This window comes from Astyanax mexicanus, chromosome 21, assembly GCF_023375975.1.
Source record: "Astyanax mexicanus isolate ESR-SI-001 chromosome 21, AstMex3_surface, whole genome shotgun sequence".
Lineage (NCBI taxonomy): Eukaryota > Metazoa > Chordata > Actinopteri > Characiformes > Acestrorhamphidae > Astyanax > Astyanax mexicanus.
Window position 1 is genome coordinate 19,390,907 of NC_064428.1, and position 27,105 is coordinate 19,418,011.

The 27,105-nt window shown below is 36.8% G+C and overlaps 1 protein-coding gene across 4 annotated transcripts; it reads right to left on the reverse strand.

The window, feature by feature from the left end:
* On the reverse strand, positions 1–26,429 carry pou2f1a (POU class 2 homeobox 1a). Of its 4 annotated transcripts, none has more exons than XM_049469815.1 (14): positions 26,289–26,429; positions 16,190–16,258; positions 15,995–16,089; positions 12,446–12,604; positions 11,625–11,730; positions 11,198–11,289; positions 10,863–11,024; positions 10,621–10,762; positions 9,761–9,900; positions 9,282–9,455; positions 8,111–8,189; positions 7,108–7,402; positions 6,671–6,762; positions 1–5,195 (listed from the first exon to the last, which is right to left on the reverse strand). In XM_049469815.1, the coding sequence occupies exons 1-14, from the start codon at positions 26,332–26,334 to the stop codon at positions 4,915–4,917; spliced, it is 1,932 nt and encodes a 643-aa protein (XP_049325772.1). In that variant the 5' UTR covers positions 26,335–26,429; the 3' UTR covers positions 1–4,914. The 4 variants fall into 4 exon arrangements, with proteins under 4 accessions (XP_049325772.1, XP_049325773.1, XP_007254905.3 ...); XM_049469816.1 differs by having other exon boundaries at positions 9,282–9,458; positions 11,625–11,727; positions 26,289–26,427; XM_007254843.3 differs by having other exon boundaries at positions 9,282–9,458; positions 26,289–26,427.
* Between the last annotated feature and the right edge of the window lie 676 nt (positions 26,430–27,105).

Consider the following 27,105-nt stretch of genomic DNA (forward strand, 5'->3'; position numbering starts at 1 on the left):
TGACAACACACTGAAAATGATTTAATGATATATACACAGCTACAGCATCTTTCATAATCTAACAGAAACAAAAACTACGCCAAGGACATTAATGAAACAAAATAAAACAAACAGCAGGATACAGCATCAATGACCTAATGATTCATTAGATTAAAATACAAGGACAGTCTTATCTGTGTGCATTTTATTTATTTCTGAAAAAAAAAAAAAAACCTGTATCAGCCCTTTCACAACAATAAAACGTTAAATGAAACACATTCTGTAGTGATAAAAACAATTGACCTTGATAAGAACATGCTTAGATTCCAAAATATAAAAAAGGCCACTTTTAAGAACAAAACACAAAAATGTCTTGTTCTTACACTCACCCCTGTTTTATCAGAATCCTTGCAGTGTGGAAAGAACGAACAGAGGCTACGATGATTTAAATGACACAAATTATAGCTAAAAAAAGGAATGAAATAACTAAACAATAGAAAGACAGAATCTTTGGTTTAGTAACACTTACAGTATTTAATTTGAGAGGGGGTTATGAAAGTCTACTGCAAATTAAGGTTAAGTAGAAAGTCATTAAATTTAAAACTAAGGTACTGTACAAATTCATTAAATACACAATAAAACAGTTCTTTAATATTAAGATAATAGCAGATGTGGGTCCACTATGTAGACAAATGTATTGGGAAGCCTACATGTTTCTGCTGCAATAGAAAAGGGCCTTCCCCAATCTGTTTTTATGAATCTGAAACCATACAATTGTACAAAAGGGTCTGTTACACTCAAACATTGTGACTAAGGACAAAGAAGCACCCCTGAGCTCTTTAGAACCATCCATTCTTTCACCAATGTCAGATATATATATATTTTTTTTTACATTTGTGGTAACTTATTAAAATCACCTGTATTTAATTATTACGTGTCCCAATACATATGTCCACATAGTGTATATTTTGAGTTTGTAAGGGGAGGGGGATTATTCTGTGTGTCGTTAGTCATAAAAATCTTTGGTATTTCTAGTGTTTCATAATTATGACCTAAGTGGAGAAACCTGAAGTGAATTTAATCTCTATTAAGACCAATTTAGTACTCTTCTTCCTTAATAACACAGATTAACTGGACTTTTGTTTTTTTGAAACCTAGACCTATAGTTTATTTTTTTTTGATAACTACAAAATAAAAGACAGTAAAAAGACAGACAACACAAACGTAAAAAACAAGCATTTCAATGACCAAGAAAAAAAGGAGTATTCCTACTGAGAGACAGAGCACATACATGCATTAGAAGAAGGCATTTAATTTGGCAAGAAACTGAAATAAAATAAAAAATAACTACAGACCCACAATAGTAGTATTAGCAATGCAGTAGTATTTAGTCTTTCTGTGATAATGTGTTGCTTATGTAAATCAGTACTGTAACAAAAAAAGTCCAAAGGCCTATTCACACAGTCTGATCTGATTTGTAAAATAAAAATTAAAAAGGCTCCCAAAGAACATTATCATCAATTTATAGAATTGATAACACTTATAACACCAAGTCTGAAACTGATTAACTGCAATGCCATGTAATTTTTTTCTATGAATCTGAGGTTAAAGAAAACAGATAACAGAAGTAAAATGATGTAATAATTTATAAAGACCATTTTCTGTTTCGACCATAATGTTTTATTTGGTGCATCCTTGGTGCTTTTTAAAGCAACATTACGTAAGTTTTAGGGACTGGGGGTTTGGAGATCCTCTCTGGTGCAAATGTGAAATTGCACAGATCATGCAGAAGAGTCCTTTTAATACAAGTTAATATATATAAATTGTGTGAAATTCTGTGTTTTTCATCATATCGTATTTTTGATTACTTATGAAAAAAATATCAAAATGTAGAAAGTTACTGTATCAAACATACTTACCAGACCACTCTATTTTTAGAATAATATAATAATAGATATTGTAGAGGTAATAATGCCAGGACACTGATGTAATTTATTACTAAAAAAGAAAAAGAGAAAAAATCTGTTTGAAATATGGATTTTCCCAGAAATATAAAAATGTCAGACTTTGTGTTAGAAGTTCAAAAATTGCACTTATTTTTTCCCTCACCCCCCCCAAAAAAAAGATCATACTTTGTGTGAATAGGCCTTAAACCACACAGCTAAAAAGAAGTACTTTATACCCAAGTATTACAAGATCACCTGACTCTTGTGCAGTGTTTTTAATTGGTCATTTAGATAAATTGCATAGCATTAGAAGTGACTTTGGTGCCAAGTATAAAATTAAACACAGCCTTAAAGATAACCCTAATCTATAATGTCTCTTCTAAATAGTTATATAGGCATTGTTAATTATTAAGGCCAGTGAGGAGGGGAGGGGGTGAATAGAACAGCTGCTGAATAAAACAGCAGTTAGTCAGGCACATAGAAAAGGTACAGAGAATTTTAGAAAAGCTGGTTAGCTTTGTTTAAAGCCAATGGTAAAGTGTAATAATTCTATTAAACTGAAGTACTTTTCTACGCTGGAGTAACAAATCACTCATCCTACAACATTCAAGTAACTGTGAGCATCACTAATCATTGGAATGCTCTATGGCCACATCTAAAGCTGCGCTATTCATCTAAAAACCATAGATATATATTTCCACAAATCCAGAATGCCTTTAACATCAGTATTACGCTTTAGTATTAAATGCTGCTGAGGTATTTCTACAAAAATATATACTCTCTACAAAGTCCAACAGTCTTTATGTACATATGATAAACAGCCTCGGGTAGATGCTGAACCTACAACACATGCATTTTTGATCTACTCAGTCTATTTAAAGTCATTTATGAAATTTGTTTTTATTTCTATTTCTATTGAAATTTAGCAGCTACCAGTTTACTTTGGTTGAAACTTCTTATCAGATCTATTTGCCTCAACACCATCGCTCAAATGCTGAGCTAGTCTTTAAAAAGAGATAAAAAAAAAAGTAATAAAAAAATTTTATTATTAGCTTTTGCTCAGCTAACATGACCTATCCATGCTCCTCATTCTTTCATAGTTACTGTTTAATAACCCACATTATTTATAGTGTGTTTTATTAATTTCCAATCACATTTATTTTGTTTGTGTGTAGCTGATTATGTGGTTTTATTCATCATGGGGTTCAATACACTTTTGCTTTATATGGTGATCTGCCACCAGAGTCTGCACAGAGGATATTTAAGAAATGTTGCACTGTCAATGCTTTCCTTTGCAATGCTATGTGGCTTCTGTGAAGCAGCCAATCAGAGCAAAGCTCATAAAATTGGAAAAAACAAACAAACAAACAAAAAAAAGTTTAATTCTAGGGCCAAATCATACATACTTAAGGCTGATTCAAACCTAGTGCGATAATGGACTGCAGTAGCTCAAGTTGTTCAATGTTTATACATTTTGCTCCACTGTCCAAGGCGACTGCATTTTTCGATCACAAGAAAGCTTTAACTAGCTTTTATTTAACTAGGGATGTAAACACACTGGTATTTTTTAAATTATGCTTGATAAATATAGATTAATATAATTAATATAACTAACTCATTGCTGTGATCCATTTAAGCTTCCGGGTCTGAAATTTATTGTTTGTGTGTCTAACACTCTCCCTACAACCTTTACTAATTAGAAGCCACATTAGAAGAACACTACACATTTATTCATTTAGTTTTTTATCCCAAACTTTAAAGAAAGCAAATTGATTTTATATTGTCATTAATTAATCTGATTAAATAATTTTTATCAATTAACACCACTTGTACATATCTGTTGTGCGTTAGCAAAAACAACCACACAGCATGTGATTGAACACATGCTTCACCACTGAACCAGCTTTTAGTTCTGCACTACACTCATGTGAAAGGTATGGGAATTTTGTCCAACCTGGAAACAGTAGCTATGAAAGAATACATTTGTGAGGGAAGACAGGATAAATATGTTATTGTGCAAAGCTACATTAATAAAGAAACTGCCTAAATGTTTCTCTTACCTTTTAAAACCAAATTAGTGGAAATGTTACTAATTTTACAGATCTGTTACAGAAAAAACATATGAACACTGTATAAAGTGTCACACTATAAATGTTTCCTGTATTACATTTGTTACTTATATAAATCAGTGCTGTTTACAGACAACCTCCACCCTTGAGTCACTGTCCCATTGATCAAGAGCTAAAAGTAAAATCAGTGTTTGCAGACGATGGTTCAACAGAACAAAGACCACTTGCATTGCTCTTGAAGAGGCGCTGCTTTGAACCAGAGCCTCTGTGTTTTATTTCTAGTTTTTTTTTAAAGCCTTCTAACCGAGTTCATAAAGTGATGCAATAGTCAGAACAATAACAATTTTAAAAAGCCCCGAAACATCCACCAAGACAATAGTTTTCAGTAACATATCTAAATTAAACTATAAAATATATGAAATGATCATGGTTGTAAATCTGAAATATTCTACAATGGACCTAAAAACAAAGAGGCCCAGAAATAAAAGGAACCTTGTACAAAGTGAAATATAAACTCTCTTGTGCTGAGTAATCTCATTTATATAAGGACGTTCAGTTTGTTAACTTATCAAAAAAGTCTTATATTTTTGGTTGAGTGTGTCATTTTTTTTTAAGCTGATTTTTTAAAAGAAAAAAGACCCTCCAACCCATGCAAACAAAATATAAGATAAAGATAATACATCTGCTTCCTCAGCATGTGCCACAAGTAGTACAGCGAGTACAGTCAAAAACGTATTTAGGTCCTAAGACACAATTTGCTAAGAAAGAGAGTCCGCATTGTCCAGAAAAAAGGAAAAATAGTTTCCTGGCACAAGGAGGAGAAGGTTAAAGAATAGATGTAATAATAAAAAGTCTCAATATTTGGTAATAGCACAGGGATTAAATAAAGTCTAAGAAAAGAGAAGGAAGAAGCCAGAAGTTCATTGAGCCTTGGAGGCCACAGTGATGCTTTTGACTGGCAATGCTGTTGCAGCAATAGCGCTCTGGTGCATGCTATTGGTCACCTGTAGGTTTAGAGCCCCACCTGTGACTCCACCTGTTGACAATACACTGGTGGGGAGAAGTGACAGAGTGGAGGGGTTCAGGAAAAGAGGGGTGGTCACCAAGCTGGGACCTGTACCTCCTGCACTCGTGTTGGCAAACAGCATGTTGCCGTTTCCGTCGATGGAGGTGATAGGTAATGTTCCTCCAGACGCCAGTGCTGAAAGAAAAAAATGAACAAATTATCAGTATTGGTATTGGACAGATGATATTTGAAAATTGTTTCCCAAAATGTAATGTTAAGCTAGGTATTTCTAATTTCTACATTTCATACACTCATCATCAAAAACACATTTGCATCTAGAAGAAAGATTACAGTGCTATTCATAAGAAACACTCTACAACGATTACCAGGAACAATAAAGGATTAAAAATTAAGACTGAAAAACTGGGAATTCATCATGGTCAACACCAAAAACACTGGTTTGTTGTTGCATGCCACATGACATATTACCTTTGGTCTTCAATATAGGCACTTTTACAGCCCTATCGTAGCTAAATTTCAACAGGAAAATGCTTGTCCACCAGCGATGTCAGTAACGTGTTACTCTAATCTGACCATTTATAATGGTAATCTAAGCCTTATAACCTAAACCTATGGCTGCTCTTTTTTTTGCTCTTTTTTCGACAATATATATCGCGATATTAAACAATACAGGGCCCATGACGTCACCAGCCCCGACAGCACCCATGTGCTGTCAGCACCGTGGAAAAAAGCAAATCAACAGTAAACTGCCCTTTAATCAGGCATATATATGGCTTTTTAAAAAGTTAAGAAAAGCGATTTTCTGGAATTAAAATGTAAATTCAGCGGTAATTGGAAATATTTGTGCAAAACTGTGCTGGACTGAGGTGCACAGCTTTCGACAAGTGCGTTTACAAGCACGTGTCCAACCATGTGGATAGAGGCCATGCGGTTACCTCGTGTTTACCCCTATTGGTTGTTCACTCTGTCTTGGAGACAAAGTGCTACCTAGTTTCAAAAACACAACGTCAAATGTGAAGCAATGTTTGGAGTCGCAGTGGCACACTTGCAGAACAAATCTCAAAGGTGGAGCAAAGCTTCCAGTAAAGTGAGTTTTAGCAAAACCGTTTTATTACGGCAGCAGTAACTTAAAAGTTATAAACATAACTTACTTAGTTACTTAGTTATAGTTACTTAGTTACTTTTAAAATCAAGTAATCCATAAAGTAACTAAGTAACCTTTAAAGGGGTAATCAGTAATCGGATAACTTTTTCAAAGTAACTATGCCTCACTGTTTTCCACATATGGCTGCCCATATGGCTACTGATATTGCCCATATCAGTATAAAACTTAATATACTGTCCCTGGTAACCTTTGCCGTCCTCCTGAATAGCACTGTGTCCTCCCTTCTGGGTGCAACTATAACTATAACTATAATAAACAAATCAGCAATGGCGACATTAAAACCACATGCCTAATATTGCACAGGTTCTCCCTGATATCACTAAAACTGCCCCACAAAACCAACCTGAATGTTTTGGAGATGTTCTGACAAAGCCTTCTTGTAGCTCCAATACTGACGGTTCTTTTGCTGCCTAATCTATTCAACCTGTTTAACACGTGACAGTATACAATACACAACTAAAAAGCAGGATATACATATACAAACCTTGAATGGTGGCCAGTGTGGAGTTGTTCATTAGTGCTGTTGGATTCAGAGCATTGCCAAGAGCTGCTGGAGCCAAACTCAGTAATGTTCCCCTGGCAGAGACCACATTAATTAACACAAAGCTCAGAATAGACTGCAAATATAAAATGAGTAAATACAAGAAGAAGGTCCTGTGTTTCTGTGCAATTTAACATGAATAAATCATAAATGGCATTTGATCATTGCTAGGCAATATACCAGAGTAAAGACTCGTCACAAACAAACCACTCCAGTTTAAACTTAAATTGATTTATTAAGTATCAAGTAGAACGCTTTTCTATATCCAGATCCATATATAAGTAATATACAGTAAATGTATCAACTATATCTAGGTGATTCATATTGCAAATGCATAAATTGCTCTCACACAGAAAAATGATTGAAGATTCATTACTCACCCTTGCGTTAACTGGGAGGGCGCAATGATTCCTGCTGCTGCTGCCATGGCGGCCAGGTTAGCTCCACCCAGCGCAGCTGGCGTCACCACAAACTGACCTGCACCCTGTGCTGCTGTTGCAATGGTGGCACCAGCCTCAGATGCAGCAACTGCATTCTGCCTAGAACTGCTCAGGGTTACGGCAGTGGCAGAGGTTGTGAGTGATGGTGATGTGATCGTTGAAGCTGGAGTGGCGATAGCTGGTGCCAAAGAAATGACTGACGCTGTGTTTGAGGTGACCGGACCCAGAGTTGTACCTGGAAATAACGGTGGGAAGAATTTTTGTTTCCTATTTTAGTTTAAAAAGTAATGTTTGCAGAAATTTCTTAAAAGTCTCTATTAGTTTGGTACCTGCTAGAATAACAGCATAAACTGGCATGTTTAAAGTGATGGGATATTTCAATTAGGGGTGGGCGATATGGCTCTAAAATAATATCACGATTTTTCAATGTATTTTTGCGATAACGATATACTTGGCGATATAGGAAAACTAAAATAATTCATTCATTTCAGGAATATAGTATAATAGTATAACAGAATAATCATAATGTGGCAAAATAAATATTATAGCATAAAATAATATAATGCAGCAAATAGTATTGCAGAATATTTAGTGCATGCATATAAACTGCAAACTAAAACAATTATACAATAAATACACCTAAAGCTTCACAGTAAATAATAGACTACTTTTAAGACAGAACAGCCCTATTATCACGATATGGATTTTTAATATCATGATATTTCTGTGTCACGATATATTGTATACGATAGAATATTGCCCACCCCTAATTTCAATTAATTTACCACCCATTGTTCACTGTGGGGGGTAATTCCTCCTACACATGTTAAATTTTCACAAAACTTTACTTAATTCAAAAAAGTCATAGTAAAAAATATAAGAAATGCTTAAACACTCGTTAAATTGGAATCCTATGCATCAACAAAGTCAAACAGAAACTTACCAGCGAGAGTGAGGCTGGGAACAGAGGTACCCAGGGGGAATGCAGGGTTTATAGTTAGTGCACTCGATGCAGTGGACACCTGTAAACAGTTAGAACGTAAAACAAGGCGCATCTTGATGCTTATTGCTTTCTTACACCCCGCAAGCAGTCTATGTTCATACCTTCCACCTGTGCTGTTAAAATGGCAACAGACTTTACAAATAGATCTATGCTGATGGGTGTGGTGGTCTAAAAGCGAGGCGTGTTTAGATAAATTTCTGGCATATTGTTATCTTGGTAGTGGAAACACTGGTGCACCAGTGACTGATTAAAACCCTGACAACAGTTAACCGTCAGATATTCATTGCTATCTTCGCAAAGTAGGTGCGCCGCAGGCACCACACACGTATACACCCACCGCTCATTTCGCACACATGGACATGAACATATAGCAGTGCACAAAGACAACTTTTTAAACAGAAAATAGTACACCGAATAAAATATCACTGTTCCCGTAAATGACCTGCTCGTACACCTTCACAATGTAATCGAGCAGATCCGTTCCCTCTGCTGAAAAGCGCAGAAGCACTGTGCCGTTAAAATTCCAATCTGCCAAAGTCAAAGCACATCTGACATGTGACACACTGATTGGTTTATTTTACGTTACGCCGAAAACACACCTACAATTAATTAAGAGTATTACACATGCCTTTAGCTCGACTATAGATCGCTAAAATAGGGCCCTGTGGCTAATCGAAACTCAAAATTTTTATATTACATAAGACCAATTGGTATCTTTGGCAGTGTGGGAAGTGTGCCAAGTCCTGCTGGAAAATGAAATCTGCATTTTCATAAAACTACTGTAAAATTCCCTGTTAGACAGAGATGAAATGCCTCTTGCTTGGCACCTGCCCACATTGTTAAAAGTACCAACTGGTCTTACATAATATTCTAATTTACTGAGATAATGTTGTTTAGGTTTTCTATAGCTGTAAGCCATAGTCATCAACATTAAAAGAAATTAATGATTGAAATAAATCACTAAAAAAACTACGCAAGATTTTGAACTGAATAACTGAAATAAATTCACTTTTCAATGATATTCCAATTTTTTGAGATACCCCTGTACAGGCCTCACTGCTGCCGCCTTCACATAAATGAATAAGTACTGCAGCTTGTTTTTAGAGCTTACCGGTGTAGAGCCGGTGAAAATGGTTTTAACCGGTGTGCTGGATACGCTGCTGCTCGGAGGGTTGATCCTTTTCTCCTTCTGCCGACGATTACAGAACCACACTCTCACCACTTCCTTCTCCATGTTCAGCTGATCCGCGATCAGCGTAATCTCATCAGAGGTAGGCTTGTGACTCTGCTGTAAAAGAGAATTAAGCAAAAACATTACTATATTGGCCAAACATGCACAAAATCACTTTAAACTATACTTAACTCACTATATACACACAAACACACACATTACATTTACTGCTGCTCTGCTGTCTTACTACTGTTTGTAATAATACACAGTGCAAGTCTTCAAGGAACACATTTCAGCTATTAATTGAAAAAATATGTTTTAGGGTTTAGTGGCTCTTTGATAAAAAATAAAAATGGCTATGTATTGTGTGTGTACTGTGTGTGTAGCCTGACTCCTAGTGGCATATGGGAGCCTCTGACCTCCAGAAAGCTTTTCTCCAAGGCAACGCGAATGTTTGTGTCGATGCTGGTCCTCTTCTTGCGGCGGCGGTTCAAGCCCTCACACAGGCCTGGGGACAGGTCACTGGGACTAGCGACTGCAGAATCTGATGTGATGTTCTCTATAGGGAGATATGGAGGGGGATCGTTAGTAAGCATCTGTGAAGTGTGTAAATTATTATTATTTTAAACATTTTGGAACTTTTAAATGATTAAAAGCACAGAAAAACCAAGTGGCAAGTGACATTTATTCTGTTTGTATAAATATATATAAATACACAGAACTGGAAAAAAATTGAGAGATCACTTCAATTTCTGAATTAGTTAATCTGCTTTTACTATTTACAGGTATGTGTTTAAGTTAAATGAACATTGTTGTTTTATTCTACAAACTAAAGACATTTCTTCCAAATTCCAAATAAAATGTTTTGCCATTTAGATCATTTTTTGGAAGAAAATGAAAAATAGATCACCTCAAATAATACAAAGAAAACAAGTTTATATTCATAAAGTTTTAAAAGTTCAGAAATCAATATTTGGTGGAATAACCCTGGTTTTTAATCGCAGTTTTCATGCATCTTGGCATGTTCTCCTCCACCAGTCCTGCACACTCAGCTTGGTTTGATGGCTTGTGATTATCCATCTTCCTCTTGACTATATTCCAGAAGTTTTCAATTTAGTAAATCATTTTTAAGAGGTTTCCTTTTTTTTATTAGAGCTGTATATGTATAAACTGAAATTATTAGATTTTAGGGCAGTTTTACCTGCAGAATCTGCAGTACAATAACCACTAATCAAAGTCCAAAGAATGAAGAGATCAAAAAAAAAAAAGTGAGACCAACCTGCATCATTAAGCCACTTCTCCAGCAAAGGTTTCAGTTTGCACATGTTCTTGAAGCTCAGGTTCAAGGCCTCGAAGCGGGAGATGGTGGTCTGACTGAAATCATTTCCATAAAGTTTGCCCATGGCCAAGCCCACGTCTCCCTAGGAGTCAAACAGAACGAAATGAGTGATGTTATGAAGCTGCTGAGATGATTAAAACATTTTAGTTATTTTTTTACATTAAAGAGAATGTTCAGGGTACCTGAGTAAAGCCCAGTTTAGTTCTTCTCTGTTTAAAATTCTTGGCAAACTGCTCTAGTTCCTCTAAGTCACTGGCCTCTTCCCCTAGAGAAACATCTACACGCTTTGGGGTGGGGGGTGTAGGAGCAGGCATGGCAGCTATCTTTCGAGTAGGGGTTGCTGCCTGTGAAAAATTGAGAAAAGACGTCCATCTTATAATGCAAGGTCAATTTAAAATTCATTAAAACGACAGTCTTAAACCTAATTAAAATCCAGTCTTAAATCATAGTCTGTGTTCTTTATAAACATAAACATGATGAATGAAAAGTAGTGGAAGTGGGCTGTGTAGTTCCTGACCTGTGTAGAGACCATCTGTGTGACCTGAGACTGCAGGACATGGGCTTGGCTTTGAGGTAATTGTGTGAAAATATTCTGGGCTTGAAGGAGACCTGAAAAACAAAAGAAAAAAACAATGTAGAAAAATAAACAGATTCAGGTCTCTTAATACACTGAATTGGAAACTGATATGAATCACTGCCTTTTATCCAAACTGCAGGCAGCCTCCACTCAGTGTACATTATGCATAGTTAGCTCTGCTCCTAGAGAGTGAACACAAGTTTGCAGCAGCTGGTCAGATCCTTAGAGGCAGAGCTGGAAACTTAATAAAGTCTCTTCCTCCCAAGCAGAACATTTAATAACATCTGCCCAGAATAATTTGGAGTCTATTCAATGCTGCACGGCATCAGAACATGCATTATGCTGTGTGTCTGGTGTACACTCATACCAGTCTGGCCTTGAGGTGAAGGGGAGAGGATGATCTGGGTGGGCTGAAGCTGGCCAGGCTGCACAAACACAAACTGCGGCAGGTTCAGGCCTGAAGGCTGCAGCTGCTGAAAGTAATCACATAACATTAATAAGTTCCAATGTTACAACCAATCAGGTCAAAGAAGAAACTTACTTTATTTTTTGCACTATAAGGTGCACAGGATTATAAGTTGCATTATGTGACACTATTAAGGAACAGGTGTGTCTCAAACGAGCCAAACGAGCTCTGGATGTATATTCATAGTGCGCCTTATAATCCAGTGTGCTTTATAGTCCAAAAATATGGTACACATTTCCTTACCAAGTATCAGCCATTTCACTTTTAAATTACCTAGATAGAGAAAGGAAAAAAGGGAGAGCACAGACCTAGGCAGAAATAATTGCTGACTAATCGACTAATCGGAACTACCAATAAAACCATTTAGTTGCAGTCCTTGCTGGTCCATCTTGTAGATTTAAAGTCAGAGAAGCTCATCACTGCTCAACAATCTGTGCTGGCCATCTTCTAGTTCATCATCAGTGGCCACAAGACGCTGCCCACAGGATGCTGTTTGGGGACTGTTCCCAGTCCAGCAGTGACACTGAAGTGTTTAAAAACTCCTGCAGCACTGCTGTGTCTGACCCACTTCTCGTAAACGGCACAACACACTAGAACATCACTCATTCTTGACAATAAATCTTACATTACATCCCATCTTCCACATACATAGATCTAAAATACACTTTCTCTTTTTAACATTAAGTAGTTGATTAAACACCTAAACAGACTCTGTTTCTTACCGAAGCAATCTGGATTGGTTGGGAGAGGGGGATCTGGGTGACAGGTGTGGCTGCAGAGGCAGAAATGTTGTCTCCAGTGGTGCTGCTTTGCTGGCCTGCCGACTGCTGCACAGCTGCTGCCAGGAACTGAGCCTGCTGCAGCGCTGAACTCAGGCTCAACTGTAGAGAGAAATATTATAAATCAGTGAATATTAGTGAAAATATTATAAAACAAACTGATTTTCAATTCTTGATAACATTTCTTGATAAGCAATTTGCACTTAAGAAGAATTAGCTGATGTATAAGCATTTTATTTCACAAAAAAGTGCACAGAGAGAAACTGCCGTAATTTCACAGCATTTTTTGTAATTAAAAGCAACATTCCTAAAAACATGTGGCAACAGCCTTAAGTAGAATTAAACAGAGATTATATTATAACTCTGGTAAAAAAAAAAATAATAATAAAAAAACAAAAAAAAAAAAAACTGTTTTTTGATTTAATAAAATTGAGCTTTAACAATAAAAATACTAATGGAACTGTGTGAACTGTGCACCAATTTGACCAGCAGGAGGAGCCAGCATGCAGAGTTTCAAGTACTTCAAGTTTCTCGGTGGTAAAGCATTAAAGTAATAAAATAACAAAGATCAATTATAGAAAAAACATTTTGGATTAATATATAGTTCTAGTATTTACTGTTATAAAATATTAACACGGGCATATTCAAACACAAACATACTGGTATATCCGCTTCACAGGGAACTACTGGGTGCCTGGAATGCACCTATGTTTCATGCAAAAGAAAAATTAGCATGATATTTCTTATAACTTTTAACTCTTAACTTTTAACTTTAATGTTCCCAAAAATTATCAGTGCAATTTATAATCCAGTCAGGTTGTAGGAAGCAGTAAAAACACTCTGCTTAAGTGCAGCATTATAAAGAAGTTTCAGTAAAGTTTCTTCAGTGCTGAGGCTAAGTGCAGTGCTACTAGCATTAGCTGCTAACTGCAGCGCTAGCTCTTTCATCTTTCATGTTCAAAGGTAAGTATATCGGACTGTAGTCTGCGTGTTTACCGTGTTAAAACAAGCCACATGTGACGAACCGCTAGCTGATATCGCCCTGGTTTACCGGAACGCTCAGGGTTCCTTAGTTTACCGCTATCGGGCAGCGTTTACTAGCGCTAACCGCAGCTGGCTAGTGGTTCCAAAATGCTTATATTTCTCAGAATTTTTCACTCCAAGATAAATTTTGTTCCGATATGGTATATATAAAAAAAAGGATCAGTAATCTCGGCTCGTTGCGTGGACATGTTTGTGATTGTTTTTTAATTCGAATGAAGCTACAGATGTAAGCAATTCACTATTTTCCACTAAGGCTGGAGGACTGGCATTAGCGGTTAGTGGTTAATGTAAGGGCTGGGCGATATATCGAGATTTAAAAAATATCGATATATTTTCATATGCAATATAAGACGAGACAATATCGTTTATATCGATATAGACTACGCTGCATTACAGTAAGAGGCAGACCTGTTCCACTGTTGAGAACTAGTTCATTTTTACAGGGTTTATTTTAAACTATACTAGCCGTTGACTGAGGTTTTGCAGTGCAGGAAACTCAAAGACCAATTGTCTGCGTTCTAAATAAAGTGTGGCGCACAGAGGAGAGATACGAAGCTCATTCAGACGCCGTTCTCTATAAAAACACACAGTGACGGCAGAACCCGACTTTTCAGCCAAACAGCAGCACGTCTCATGTTCTTAAGCATCACCACTGAACTGAACACTGATCTTTAGAGCAGACACACCCACTGTAACCTGAACTGACCAAATCTGCTCCTTCACATGGGTATGAGAACATATAAATATATATATATTTTATCAAAATATAGGGTTTATCAAATGTCAATTGGACCTCAAATCGATTCTGTGAATCAGTGGTGATACCCAGCCCTAACTAAAATGTAATTATGTATTATTTCGTTGTTAGGTCTGGACCAAGAGAACTGAACTACATGTATAAACACTCCAAAACAGTCCAAGTTAACTTTCATTTAGCACATTATGATTGTGATGTTCAGTGTTTATGAAAACAATAGGTACAGTAGATCTAGAGCCTCTGGAACTATGATCAGAAACAGCCACTGAACACAAACGTGTGTGTGTGTGTGTGTGTGTGTGTGTGTATATGTGTGGGACAGCGTCTGTTCGTTCTACTCATGTTTCACAAATGAGGGCATTATGCAGCGCATATAAATTCTGCATAGATTTGCATATTCTCCTCCACCTGTTTCAGAGTAACTGCAGCAGTGTTTAACATACCACTCGCTCACACTTGTTTCATGCACACAAGTTCTCAGTAAACTGCTTTGACTTGCCTGCAGGGTGAAAGAAGCTTTACTATAGAACCTAAAATTCACAACAGCCCTTTACTGCATTACTGCACACAAAATGCAAAACCACTGCAGCAAACAACATGGATGTGGGAGGCAAAGTGGTATAAAAAGTAAGGATATAGTAGTGTGCAATATTCAAAGAGACCACTTCAGTTTCTGAATCAGTTTCTCTGATTTTGCTATTTACAGGTATATTTTTGAGTAAAATTAACATTGTTGTTTTATTCTATATACTACGGACAACATTTCTCCCAAAGTCCAAATAAAAATATTGTCATTTAGAGCATTTATTTGCAGAAAATGAGAAATGCCTGATATAACTAAAAATGCAAAGAAAACAAGTTCATATCAATACAGTTTTAAGATTTCAATATTTGGTGGAATAACTCTGGTTTTCAAATCACAGTTTTCATGCATCTTGGCATGTTCTCCTCCACCAGTCTTACACACTACTTCTGGATAACTTTATGCCACTCCTCATGAACAATTCCAAGCAGTTCAGCTTGGTTTGATGGCTTGATGGCTCCATCTTCCTCTTGATCATATTTTTCCAGAGCTTTAGGAGCATACACAATAATATTAAAAAATAATTTGACACTACATATTGTGATTTCGCCATATACTTGAAAGCAAGTACTTATCTTTATCTATTTTGTTCTTTTCTATTTTTATTGTGTTCTTTGTTATCTTATTTTTATCTATTTTAACAACAGCTCTTGGGTGTAAACTGGATCGTGAGATCATAATTTCGTTCCACCTCATGTATAAAAATAGTTTTATAAATATGATATTATACTAGGCTTCAGTTGTTTTTTAATTGTGATATATCACGTTGCTTACAGTATTACGATATATCATATCCATACTAATCAAATTGCCAAGTTTTTCCAACACAAAGCTCTTGTCTGCAGTTTTGTAGGTTCATGAATTTTTTTTTTACATAATTTGAATCTGAAAGTTGTTTTTAATAATAATATTTTTTCTACACTGACTTATATAAGGTTTTTCTTTCTTTTGTAAATTAGCTATTTTAAAGATATTAGGTTTTTACAAATTCTAGAACTTAGACCACAATTAGAGAAATATAACTTTTTCTGGATCTAGACATCTCTCTGATGCACATCATTATGCATCTTTATAATTACTCTATATTGTGTGGAATCTTTCCCATTACCTGTTGAAGGAAGGCTTGTGCCTGCACGTTGCTGATTGCACTTGCTGCTTGTCCATTTGGTTTCTGCTGTAAGTCCAGTCCATTAGTTTGAACCACTAAAAACAAAGGGGGAAACATACCTGTTAAAAGCCTCAATCCTGTATAAACAGTAAGAAAAGCTGCTACACAACTGCTGAAATGCTTCTGAGGATTTACCGTGGATTCCCTGCATTCCATTGTCCATGGCTGCTGCTTTACGTGATTGTGTCGGACTGCTTGTAGAATCTGCATAAAAAAAAAGGTAATGGTCAGAAAAACATAGACTTAAAGTGACCTCAGAGCCTCTGTGGCAGAGATTAAGGTGTTTTCAACAGGAGTGACAGATTTTTAAAATATTCTATTTATATACTTTCATGCATAGTATAGTGATTTATATAAACTTTCTGCTGCACATGATTAAATTTAACAGGATTTTTTCACACACTGTAATAAAATGTACAGTTGGGTCAGCATTCTGAGGCATATTGTTAATACGATAAGAAAATGTATCACAATACGATAAAACATCAATAAATGGTCCAGCTCTAAACTGATTAAAAGAAAAGTAACCGTAACATTTTATCCAATCAGAACAATGGTATCTAATAACAGAGAACAACACTGCTATCTAGTCGATGAGTTTAAACACAAAACTAAATGAACCACTTTCTGAAGCCAATCTTTACTTTATCTTGTGAACTAACAATAAAAAGAATTATATTGTGACAATCAATACAGTATTGTTAAACCATAACATCTTTGATATACCTTTTTTTATATATTTTTTACATTCATACATGTTATACATGTTACATTTACATGTTATGGCACTAGTATACTGACAATATAAAAGCCCCTTTTAAAGAGCCCTTAACTTTAAATTGCTAAGGATTTTCGATCTGACAAATCATATGATTTAAAAAAAACAATACATAATAAAACACCAAAATATATTTATAAAAATTAATATATGAACATTTTTACAATGTGCATCGCGGGAACAGCTGTTTCCATGTTCTGTTACTATGCAGCTGTATGAGATTTCACTGTTTAAACACCAGAAGACAGAATTCTACTGGTGCAGGCCGGAGAACCAGTGGGCGTAAGCAAAGGGCGGAGGACATGTCACTAATTTTAATCATTTTAAACTGAAACACACAAATGCTTTTTGTTGTCTTTTTTTTTAAGCCAATCAAATGCTTGTTGCCTCCACTCAGCATTTAGTGGCATGAGTTTTGAGGTCAGCCATTCAATCTTCACAAGCCAAAAGATGCAATTTTTGGATGATTTTGGATGATGTAGTTAAATAAAAGGATATTTTATTTAAAATGCAGATGAATTAAAGTCGGCAAAAATGTAATACTAAAGTAGAACAAGAAAAATCTATTTAACTCGGGTATTTACATTTACGTAATACATTTATTTCTGTTCACCACTGTTTAGCTTAGAATCACAGTCTTGTAAAACTGTAATTACTTATTTAAAAAGTGAGTTATTAAGAAATTAAACAGCACAGAAGTTAGTTTAAGCGTAAAACCAGACATATATAATATTTATACATAGAGATTTTTGCATTTTTTATACATTTAAGAAATGTAAGAGTGCATCATTACATTCCTAGTTTTTACACAATCTCAGTGAACACAAGAGTAACCACTTGATCTGTAAAGCGTCATCTTACTTAAACCCACTATATCTATATTTCTACGCCTTTCCCGAATACCATCAGGATTAAGCTGAAAAGCCTATTTGTCACCATTTAAAAACAAAATTGTAGGATTTTTTTTAGCACTGACATTTGAATCCTTTAGGTTTAACTAACAAGATATAAAAGCCACCTATAGAAACCATATCCAGTACAAACATTTATAGACCCAAACCACGAGCCACAAAAAGACACTCACCAGAAGCAGCCGAGTGCATGATCTCAGTCTCTGCAAATCAGCTGCAAATGCACCTTTTTAAGCTATAAAACAACAAAAAAATCTATAGATCTTTCAAATCAAAAGAAAGGAAAAAGAAACCACTGGCTCCTGCACTCAATCCAGCTGTAACGGTTACAGTTACAGCCGGCGCATGGCAAAGTTCTCTTTCCTCCCGCCAGAACCACAGAGAGACAAAGACTGCAGCTGGAACTGTAGCATCCATAATGAAACTTAATCAGTATGCAGCTGATTAAAGCCGTATGCAAATCCCACACCCCGTCGCTCGTTAGCGGAGTGTGGCTTTGAAGTTCGGCAAGCAATTCATTTCGCCGAGCCCTCTGAAAGCTTTCTGCATAATTCACAACTTTCATAAATATTTATCTGCTCATTAGCATATTAATTGGATAGCTTTTAGGGCGGGGGGTATGACGGGCACAACAGCCAGGGAGAAGTAAACCAAGCCCAATTACCAGCCGAGTGTGACTGTTTTAATTAAGCAGACAGGGAGAAAAACCTTCCCAGCATGCAATCTTAACCCTGACAACAATGCAGGAATTCATTTGCAAACGACCACCGCGGCGAGCCTCAAAACAAGCCAGAGCCCATCGGAGTGACTTCATTTACACACCCTGAGATACACACCAGATGTAAATGTCCAACAAATGCCAACAGAAAAATGCACAGCAGAAACACAATACACAACCCAAACAGGTTTACTGTTACCTGAAAAACTCTGATTTCATACAATATAAATCAATACTTTTGACTTGTTAAGCCACAAGTGGTCCTGATTAAAGCCAGTACACATAAATGTCCCTTAACCAATATTGCAATGCCAAAATGGAGATTTCAAAATATTTCTCTACATTTCGCTAAAGTTTTTTTGGCGCATTCTTTTAAGCATGCTTCAAACATTGAAATGTTAACAAAAGCTGCTTTAATACTCAGAATCAAACACTAAAGGTCTCCTTCCGCTAAAATACCCTTTTTCTTGTTCTTTGTGAAAGACTACAGGTCTCTCCGAGTTGTATATGCATGCTACACATGAAACCTCAACCTCCATTGTCTGCAGTATCTTGTAAAATTAAAAAAAGATATTTACAAAAACAAGTCGAGCAGGAAAAGCACAGTGTCTACATCAACCCGTGAATTAGTATTTAGTAAAGCCTCGCCCAATATGTTTGCATGTATGAATATTCATGAGCAAGAGCCAAAGTCCTACTGTTCACCAGCCCCCCACCCCAGGCATTGCCATGCAGGTCAGCCAGAGGTCTTCCTGGATCAGTTTTCATCAGGTTCTAGGAGTTATTTGAAGGTGTAGAAAACAGTGTTCACTGCTCTCTGTATTCTTCTGTATTTTATCCACAAAACAGACTTCTACTTTTAATAGTTACAGTGTGTACAGTGAGTGCGTTTGTGTTTTTTTTAGTTATTATGATGAAAGTGTGAATGTGCTGTGTGTTGTGTAAATGCTGCATTAAGGAATTAAGTAACATGATCTGCTCCAATATGGCTTTAGTACCGAAAAGTATAGAAAAAGTAAATTAAAGTATTTCTATAGCTACTTTTTGTTTAATATTATTATTATCATATATATTTTTACAATACTACAAGGCAGTTTACTGCAAGATTTTGTACACTGGATTTTGTACCATTTTTCACTTATTGGCTGGCCGTGAAGAGCTTAAATGGCAAAAAATAAAGGGGGGGGAACGGGGTCGTCCAAAACTTCTGACATGTATATTTCTAGCCTTCATTATACAAAGTGGACAAACTAATGAAGGAGGACTCCTCAGAATACTTTATCCTAACTTCAAACCATCAGCTACACAGTTTGTGGTTAATCTGTTGCAGTACAATTGTGTTGGTCATCCTCTAGTACTTCATCAGTGCCCACAGGAAAGTGTTGGTTGACTATTCTTAGTCCATATTCTTAGTATGGCTGCGTCCAGAAACTTTTGCTACTCCTCCTCTCCTACTCCTCCTCTCCTACCCCGGAAGAAGGTGGAGGAATCGAGGAGAGGAGGAGGAGGGATGGAGGGAAGGAGCTGTAATTGGGTAAATGGGACAGCTGATCCCTTTTAGATAGGATGTTGACTAACATTGAACTGAGCCAATCACAACGCTCACTTTCAGCACGTTTCAGAACATTACTATCACACACAGCTAAAAATTCAGATATTCTAATAAAATCCTGTTTACTCCCAGCCGCATTTTTGGCCGCATCTCTGGCCAGTGACTCTGGCAGCCCTGTCTGACCTCAGCCTTATGAGGGATTCAGTTCCTCATCAGTCCCTAAGTTAAAATAAATAAGTAAATGAATTAATTAAAATTATATATATATATATATATATATATATATATATATATATATATATATATATATTATAAATAATATATGTTTTTATATGTATAACATGATACACATAGGGTCATAAATATAGTTTTACTGAGCATACAGTTTATCTAAACTATAAATTATATTACTGCTTTACTGGCTGTTTAATTAGATAAGGAACCTAGTTAATTAATATGTTTATGACGTATATTTGGGCATTGCCTTCCCCATTTTCGCGTGCTCTGTGGGCGTGGATGCAGTGATGTCATTGGAAAATCCTTAAAAGTCTTCCGGAGTAGGATACACTGATGTAACCTCCATTGGAAGCCTACTACAGGTGGATTTTAAGCGGCTTCTTTCGTCTCCTACGGTATTCGGACAGGCGGCAAGATGGCGTCACGAAATCAGTTTCCGGGTCACGGAGGAGAGGAGGAGGATCGGTAGGAAAAAGGAGACACTTTTGGGGTTTCTGGACGCAGCCTAAGACTGAGGTGTTTAAAAACTCCAGCAGCACTGCTCTCTCTGTTCCACTCATAACAGAACAAAAAACACACTACTACACACCACCATGCTAATCAGTGTCACTTCAGTGCTGAGAAAAATGACCCACCACTAAGAGTTTAGATTCTCTACCTGGGTCCGAAGCGAAGCCTGACTCGAACTCTGGCCGACTCAAGCCGAGAATTCCCACCATTTTCCTCAGACTGGGTCGGGCTTAAGAAAATGGTCTGTTATGTAGGTGTCTGTTTTTGACGCTATTTTCATTTTCAAATAAGTTCAAATTATGGGTGTATGAACAAGGGGGTGGTCATGAAGTTATGATTGCTCGTTGTAAGCCCAATAACAAATGTTTAGATAGAAGTAGCTCAAGTTTCAGCAGCTCATTCCGAAGTGGTGCCAGAAATGTTTTGCATAGCTATGTTTAAAAGGCTGTTATTTGAATACTTAATTTCTCTGCCTCGGCACATTCTTTATAATCCTCCCATCCTTCACTTATCTGCTTTGAATTATGCATCCAACAGTATGAAAGGCCAATTAATTGCAAATTTTAAACGCATTAATTAAAACATTTGCATAATGCATTGTGTGTCAATTAAGGTTCTGAAGCCTTCGCCCTGGCAGTATGTAAATGACGTTTCCCTCACCTCTTTCTTTTTCTCTATCTTTTTTTTCTTTTTAGCTTTTCAACTACAAAGCTGTCTCAGCTGAACTGCTGTCATTGTTATAGTAACTGTTGAAAGAGGAAGCACACACTGAACCTGTACATTGTACAATTACAGAACCTGGTCACACTTTAGATTTTCTGAAAGACTGCCCTGACTAAAAACATTTTGTGAATTAACACACATTATGATTAAAGATTAAATCGTAAAAATGTTTCTGTACATTGATTTAGATTTGCTTTGTGCTGCCTTGCTGTCAGCTCACAGCTTTTAGCTCCAAAACAGCCAGTTTGTAATGGGGTAAAAAACACACTAAACTTGCCTAATATTAAGTACAATAAGAGAAGATGAATGTTTTATTTAATTTGTAACAGTAAATAATTAAACAAGAATAATTTGATATATAGAAGCCCTAACCCTATATCATGTAAAATGTAAGCAACAACAGCAAACACTGTAGGCTAACATATCAACTGATACTAAACAGCGTGCAAACTTTAAAACTCAGAAATGATCCAATCCTCACCTGTAAGTACAATCAAACATATATATTTTATTCAAAGAGCACATGGACTGACGGTGTAATTACACAACAGCTGTTCAGTGTGAACAGGCAGGGATACTGTGTTTTCTTTTCTGCATGTTCTTCGGTTTGAATGGCACACTTGTAAAACTGGGAAACCCCCTGGTAGCAACTGTGAGTAGGTTAGTTCAGTATTTGCTAATCCAGTTTCCAACTGCTTACTCTGGAAAAGTGCAGGCACCACATGTTACATCACACCTGATATACAATATAACAGGCAACTGAAAAATATTTATGTATTGTGACAGTACAAACAGAAGGTCATAAACCTGCTTTTATAGTCAGTGTTATCTGCACGACTGTTGTATCTGAAATCTTAGATCCGAGTATGCCGTCCTGACCCTCAACTGTTCCAGTCATGGGATAGCATGACAACTGATCATAAAAATGTTACCTCAGGGAACAGCTTGGGAATGCAGTGCAGTTATAGATACATTGGTCATTGCGCAAACAGGTCAAATATTGGTGACGATCATTTTACGTAAACAAACATGCAAGTAAACATAATTCTTTTTTAATTAACTTAACCATACTTTGATCACTTGTTTAAAGCCGGCATAAACTTTTCTAAAGAAAACATGATATATTTCAACAAGTCAACAAGTTAAATTATGTTTTAAAAATGCATCAGTCAAGGTTTTTTTATTTTTATTATATAAAACAGAAACAAAAAATGCAAAAAAAAGAAAATCAGAAAAAAAGAATCAGATTTTAACTATAGCAGACCTAACTAGTGAACTCTAAAACTATAAAAAGAAAATTAGTTGGTGTTACATTAGATCGTAATTAAGAGAAACTTTTAAAAAATTTAAACAATTTTGTAAGATCATAATAATAATAATACAGAATAATATAATATAATACAGATAATACAGAAAACAACTTTAAATTGGCAACTTTAAACAAATGTTTGCTTTATCATCTTTATATGGTGGTAATTAAATTAGGATGCAATTCAGATCTCTAACCATAGTGCAGATCTCTTTTACTAAACTGGACACTTGTTTGTTTCTTAGCTGGCTAGTCAGGTTAGTTATTGTGTGCCAGGCACTACAAAGTTGAAGAGCCGAAGCCGGTGTTCTGTCGAGATGTGCTACTTGCTAACAAGGAGCATGTGCTGACCTGCACTTTTGTTTTTTGTTTTTCGTGATAATTATTTTTTTCCTAAGTGCATTATACAATCTGAGCTTAGCGATAAAAAAAAATGCTTGAGTGTCACAAAAGTGTAAATCGCGATTTAAATGAAGGGGGGGGAAAACTGTGTAATCCTAACTCAATTAGCTATACAATATACCCTGATGCAATGATTTACCTTAAATGGGTAAAATGTATTATTTACTTTCACTATATTGCCAAAAGTAACCACTGGCCTGCCATTCATTTGGTGACGTGAGGCCTAGATGGAGCTGCTTTGCCATGAAAACCCATTTCATGAAGCTCTCTACACTCTACTGTTCTTGAGCTAATCTGAAGACCACATGAAGTTTGGAGCTCTGTTGCGATTTACTCTGCATAAAGTTGAAGTGAACTACGGTCCTCAGCATCTGCTGACCCTGCTCTGTGCATTTACTTTGACAGAGCGAGTTGCTGTCATTGTCAGCTGATTCACAGTGGAATAAAATGCAGTTGAGCTGACTGAGGAGGTTTGTGTGCCATTCTGACACGAATTCAGCATTTGGTTTTAAAAATGAAAATTCTTGTGTATTGTTTTCTCAATTAAAAAGAAAAAGTGCAGGGAAATGCAATGTAATAGTGATTTTGCATTTCATTTTGGCACATATTCTGCATGTCAGTGAGGAAAAGCAATGCATCTTGTAAATTGCATTTACATTTTTCCACAGTAGCATTTGCTTTGTAGATCATCATCATTTTCGACATTAAAAAAGTTGGCAGTATTATTGCGTATGGTAGGACATGGCACACCCCTAACCTACACAATGAAACCCATGCTGGCATGGCACACACCCTAAAAAAAACTATTTTCCACTTCGGGTAAAAGAGTCCAATGCAAAACAGAATCCACTTGAAGGAATGAATCATTCATGATCACAGTGTTTGTTTACATGAATATTCATAGGGAGCTCTGTATACTGCGTGAGTGTGGTAAACAAGCCCCATGCAAATGACATTTTGGGAATTGGATAAACAGCAGCTACTTGGCTTAGATAATGAAAAGCTAAACAGTATAAAAGAGTTAAAGGCGTATTCGACCAGTTTTACCTCAGAACTTCAGCAACAAACTAGAGCGTTGTATTTTACACTAACATTATAAGTCCTGTAGCCAAGTTAGCTTAGCAGCGGAGGAACAGGAGGGTAAAACTCTGAACGGAATGAAGCTAAAACTGCAGTGTTAACGTACTAGCTAACTAAAGATTAGCATAAACGCTGGCATTATCCGAAGAAATGGAAAGCTAGCAAGCTAACTAGTAGCTTTGGGTAGCTAACAGGCTACTCTGATTCAAGCTACTCTTGTGTTAACGCTAGCTATATTTCTGAATGAGAAGTGACCAAAGTTAGCCAGCCAAGCTAACTAGCTAACTAACAGAGTAAACGCGGCTCAGCCCACACGAGCACATACAGCGGTTTCCAGCACTGCAGATAACTCGCTCGCTAGTGAATTTTAAAGTTAAGTTAACAAATTTAGCTGCACACTTTTGTGTTTGTTTGTTAGCTGGCTAGTTATCGTGTCCCAGGCACTGTCAAGCTGAAGAACTCAAGTCGGTGTTCTGTCGAGTTTTGCTACCCATCGAGATGTGCTACTTGCCAACAGTGCGCATGCGCAAACCTGCACATGTTTATTTGTGTTTTTCATAATAATGATTTTTTTTTTTCCCGGAGTGCATTATACACTCTCAGCATAGTGTTAAACAAATGTTTGAGTGTCACAAAAGGGTAAATCACGATTTGATTACAAAAATAATATATAATTTTGCTATGTATACATATATGTTTGAGTAAAAAGGACATTGTTGTTTTATTCTACAAACTACGGACAGCATCCCCCCCCAAAAAAAACGTCATTCAGAGCATTTCTATGCAGAAAATGAGAAATAGCTGAATTAACAAAAACGACGCAGAGCTTTTAGACTTCAAATAATACAAAGAAAACTAGTTCAGAAATCTGGTGAAATAATCCTATTTGTTGGTCACAGTTTTCATGCATCTTGGCATTTTTTCCTCCACCAGTTTTACACACTGCTTTTGGATAACTTTATGCCACTCTTGGAGTTCAGCTTGGTTTGATGGCTTGTGATCATCCATTTTCCTCTTAATTATAATCCAGAGGTTTTCAATTTGGTAAAATCAAAAAACTCATTATTTTTAAATGGTCTCTTATTTTACCCTGATACATCGATTTACGGTTAATTACGATTTTATTAACCCTTTCAGACCCTTTCAACCTACTAACCAGTTTATTTAGGCAGCCTGACCTATAAGCTAGCTAGCTAAATATCCACTATAATACATGATGGTAACCTGTCTTGACCAGGGAGAACAAATCGACACAACACCACAGTTCGGGAGCCGTTAGCCGGCCAGCTAAGCCCAGCCCACCCGCTCACTACCTAGGTCACAAAGTGTGCGATAACAACAGGTTCAGCCACTTTCTTTAACTTCAGCCGCCGCCGTTTCTTGTTTTACGGTTATTAAGTTTACGGTCCGCGCCGGTTTAAAGGCGGCCAGTGAGCTGAGCTCGCCGTGTGGTAACGTGTGTACACAGCCCGGTGTTCTGTCGAGTTCTGCTACCCATCGATATGTGCTACTTAGCGGCATTGCGCATGCGCAGAGCTCTATTTATTCATTTTTTTTAAACTGTTTTCAAGTGGGTTTTTTTCCCTAAAAGTGGGTAACCCCGGTCAAGAAAGTAAAACTCTTATCCTGATACAGCGATTTAAGCTGGTATTCAAATATCATACCGACACTTCTGCTGCATGCAGCATGCCCTAATAATTTGAATTTTTACAGTTAAACATACAATAGGGTAGCACGGTTTAACAGGCTAGCAGAACTCGGCAAAACACCGGCGCGCGGGCGCAGAGCTCGGGCTGCTGCCGCTGCAGCTGAACCCGCGGTAGTTAACTGTGCTCTAGTGTAGCTAACTATCGCTAGCTCGCTAAAAGTCAGTAAAAATATCGGTTTTCGAGCTGAAATCTCTTGGTCCGCGCGGCTGTGAGCTGAAGCCGGGTATCTACGCCTCGTTCCCCGCTGCTGGAAGCCGCTTGTGGGGAAGGAGAAGGATTATGAATATGTAAAATGTAATGATTACCTGCTCTCAGGCGCTCATCTTGACTCGCTGAGGCTCTCTCCGCCATTTTGAATATTTAGTGCAAGTCACAACCCATCCCCAACGGCTAAACAGCAGCAGAACATGAATAACCCAAACCACAGCCCACCCTCAGCAAACACACAAACTACAGACCACCTGCCCAACAGGTAAACACAGCACTGCTCTTAACTTTAGACAGAAGTTAATAATGTAAAAGAAGAGTTTACTCCACAGTAATTCAAAGCATTTCTATTGGTCTATTCATTCAGAACTATTAACACAGTGTACACAAAGCTGCTACAGGTTTTAAACAATGGGGGGTGAAGAGTTAACCGTTTATTATACCTTGGGTGTGTTGACAAATATCCTTCAATAATGATTACTTAACTTTAGCATCTACAAGCACATAATCATTGTGTGAAACCTTGTATTTTATATGCATTTATATAGAAGATTAACCAATACTCACAATATATATTCTTTACACATATAGTTAAACATTGCTTGATCAGGCATGTAACTAACACAGACTCTATTATATGACAAACTAACCCACATGATACATAAGGCATTTAACTAACACATAGGATCTATTGTATGGCGTACTAACCACGTGTTACTGACATATTAGCATATAACATATGAAATCTATTGTGTGACTTGTTTAGCTCACGCTTAAGGCATTTTGGTCACTGCATGATCCTAACTAACGGCCATCAATCATCGACTGGTGCACTCTGTACGAACTAAATTGATACAAAGGAGACTTCGGGATGAACAGGGCGGCACTGTCCAATTCCTGAAACAATGCCACACT

Bases quoted from the DNA above. Each gene is read 5' to 3' on its own strand.
- pou2f1a (XM_007254843.3), bottom strand. From the start codon at position 26,334: ATGGCGGAGAGAGCCTCAGCGAGTCAAGATGAGCGCCTGAGAGCAG. The intron at 16,259-26,288 runs GTAATCATTACA...TTTTTTATGCAG, and splicing joins AGATGAGCGCCTGAGAGCAG to ATTCTACAAGCAGTCCGACA. The intron at 16,090-16,189 runs GTAAATCCTCAG...CTTTGTTTTTAG, and splicing joins TGGAATGCAGGGAATCCACG to TGGTTCAAACTAATGGACTG.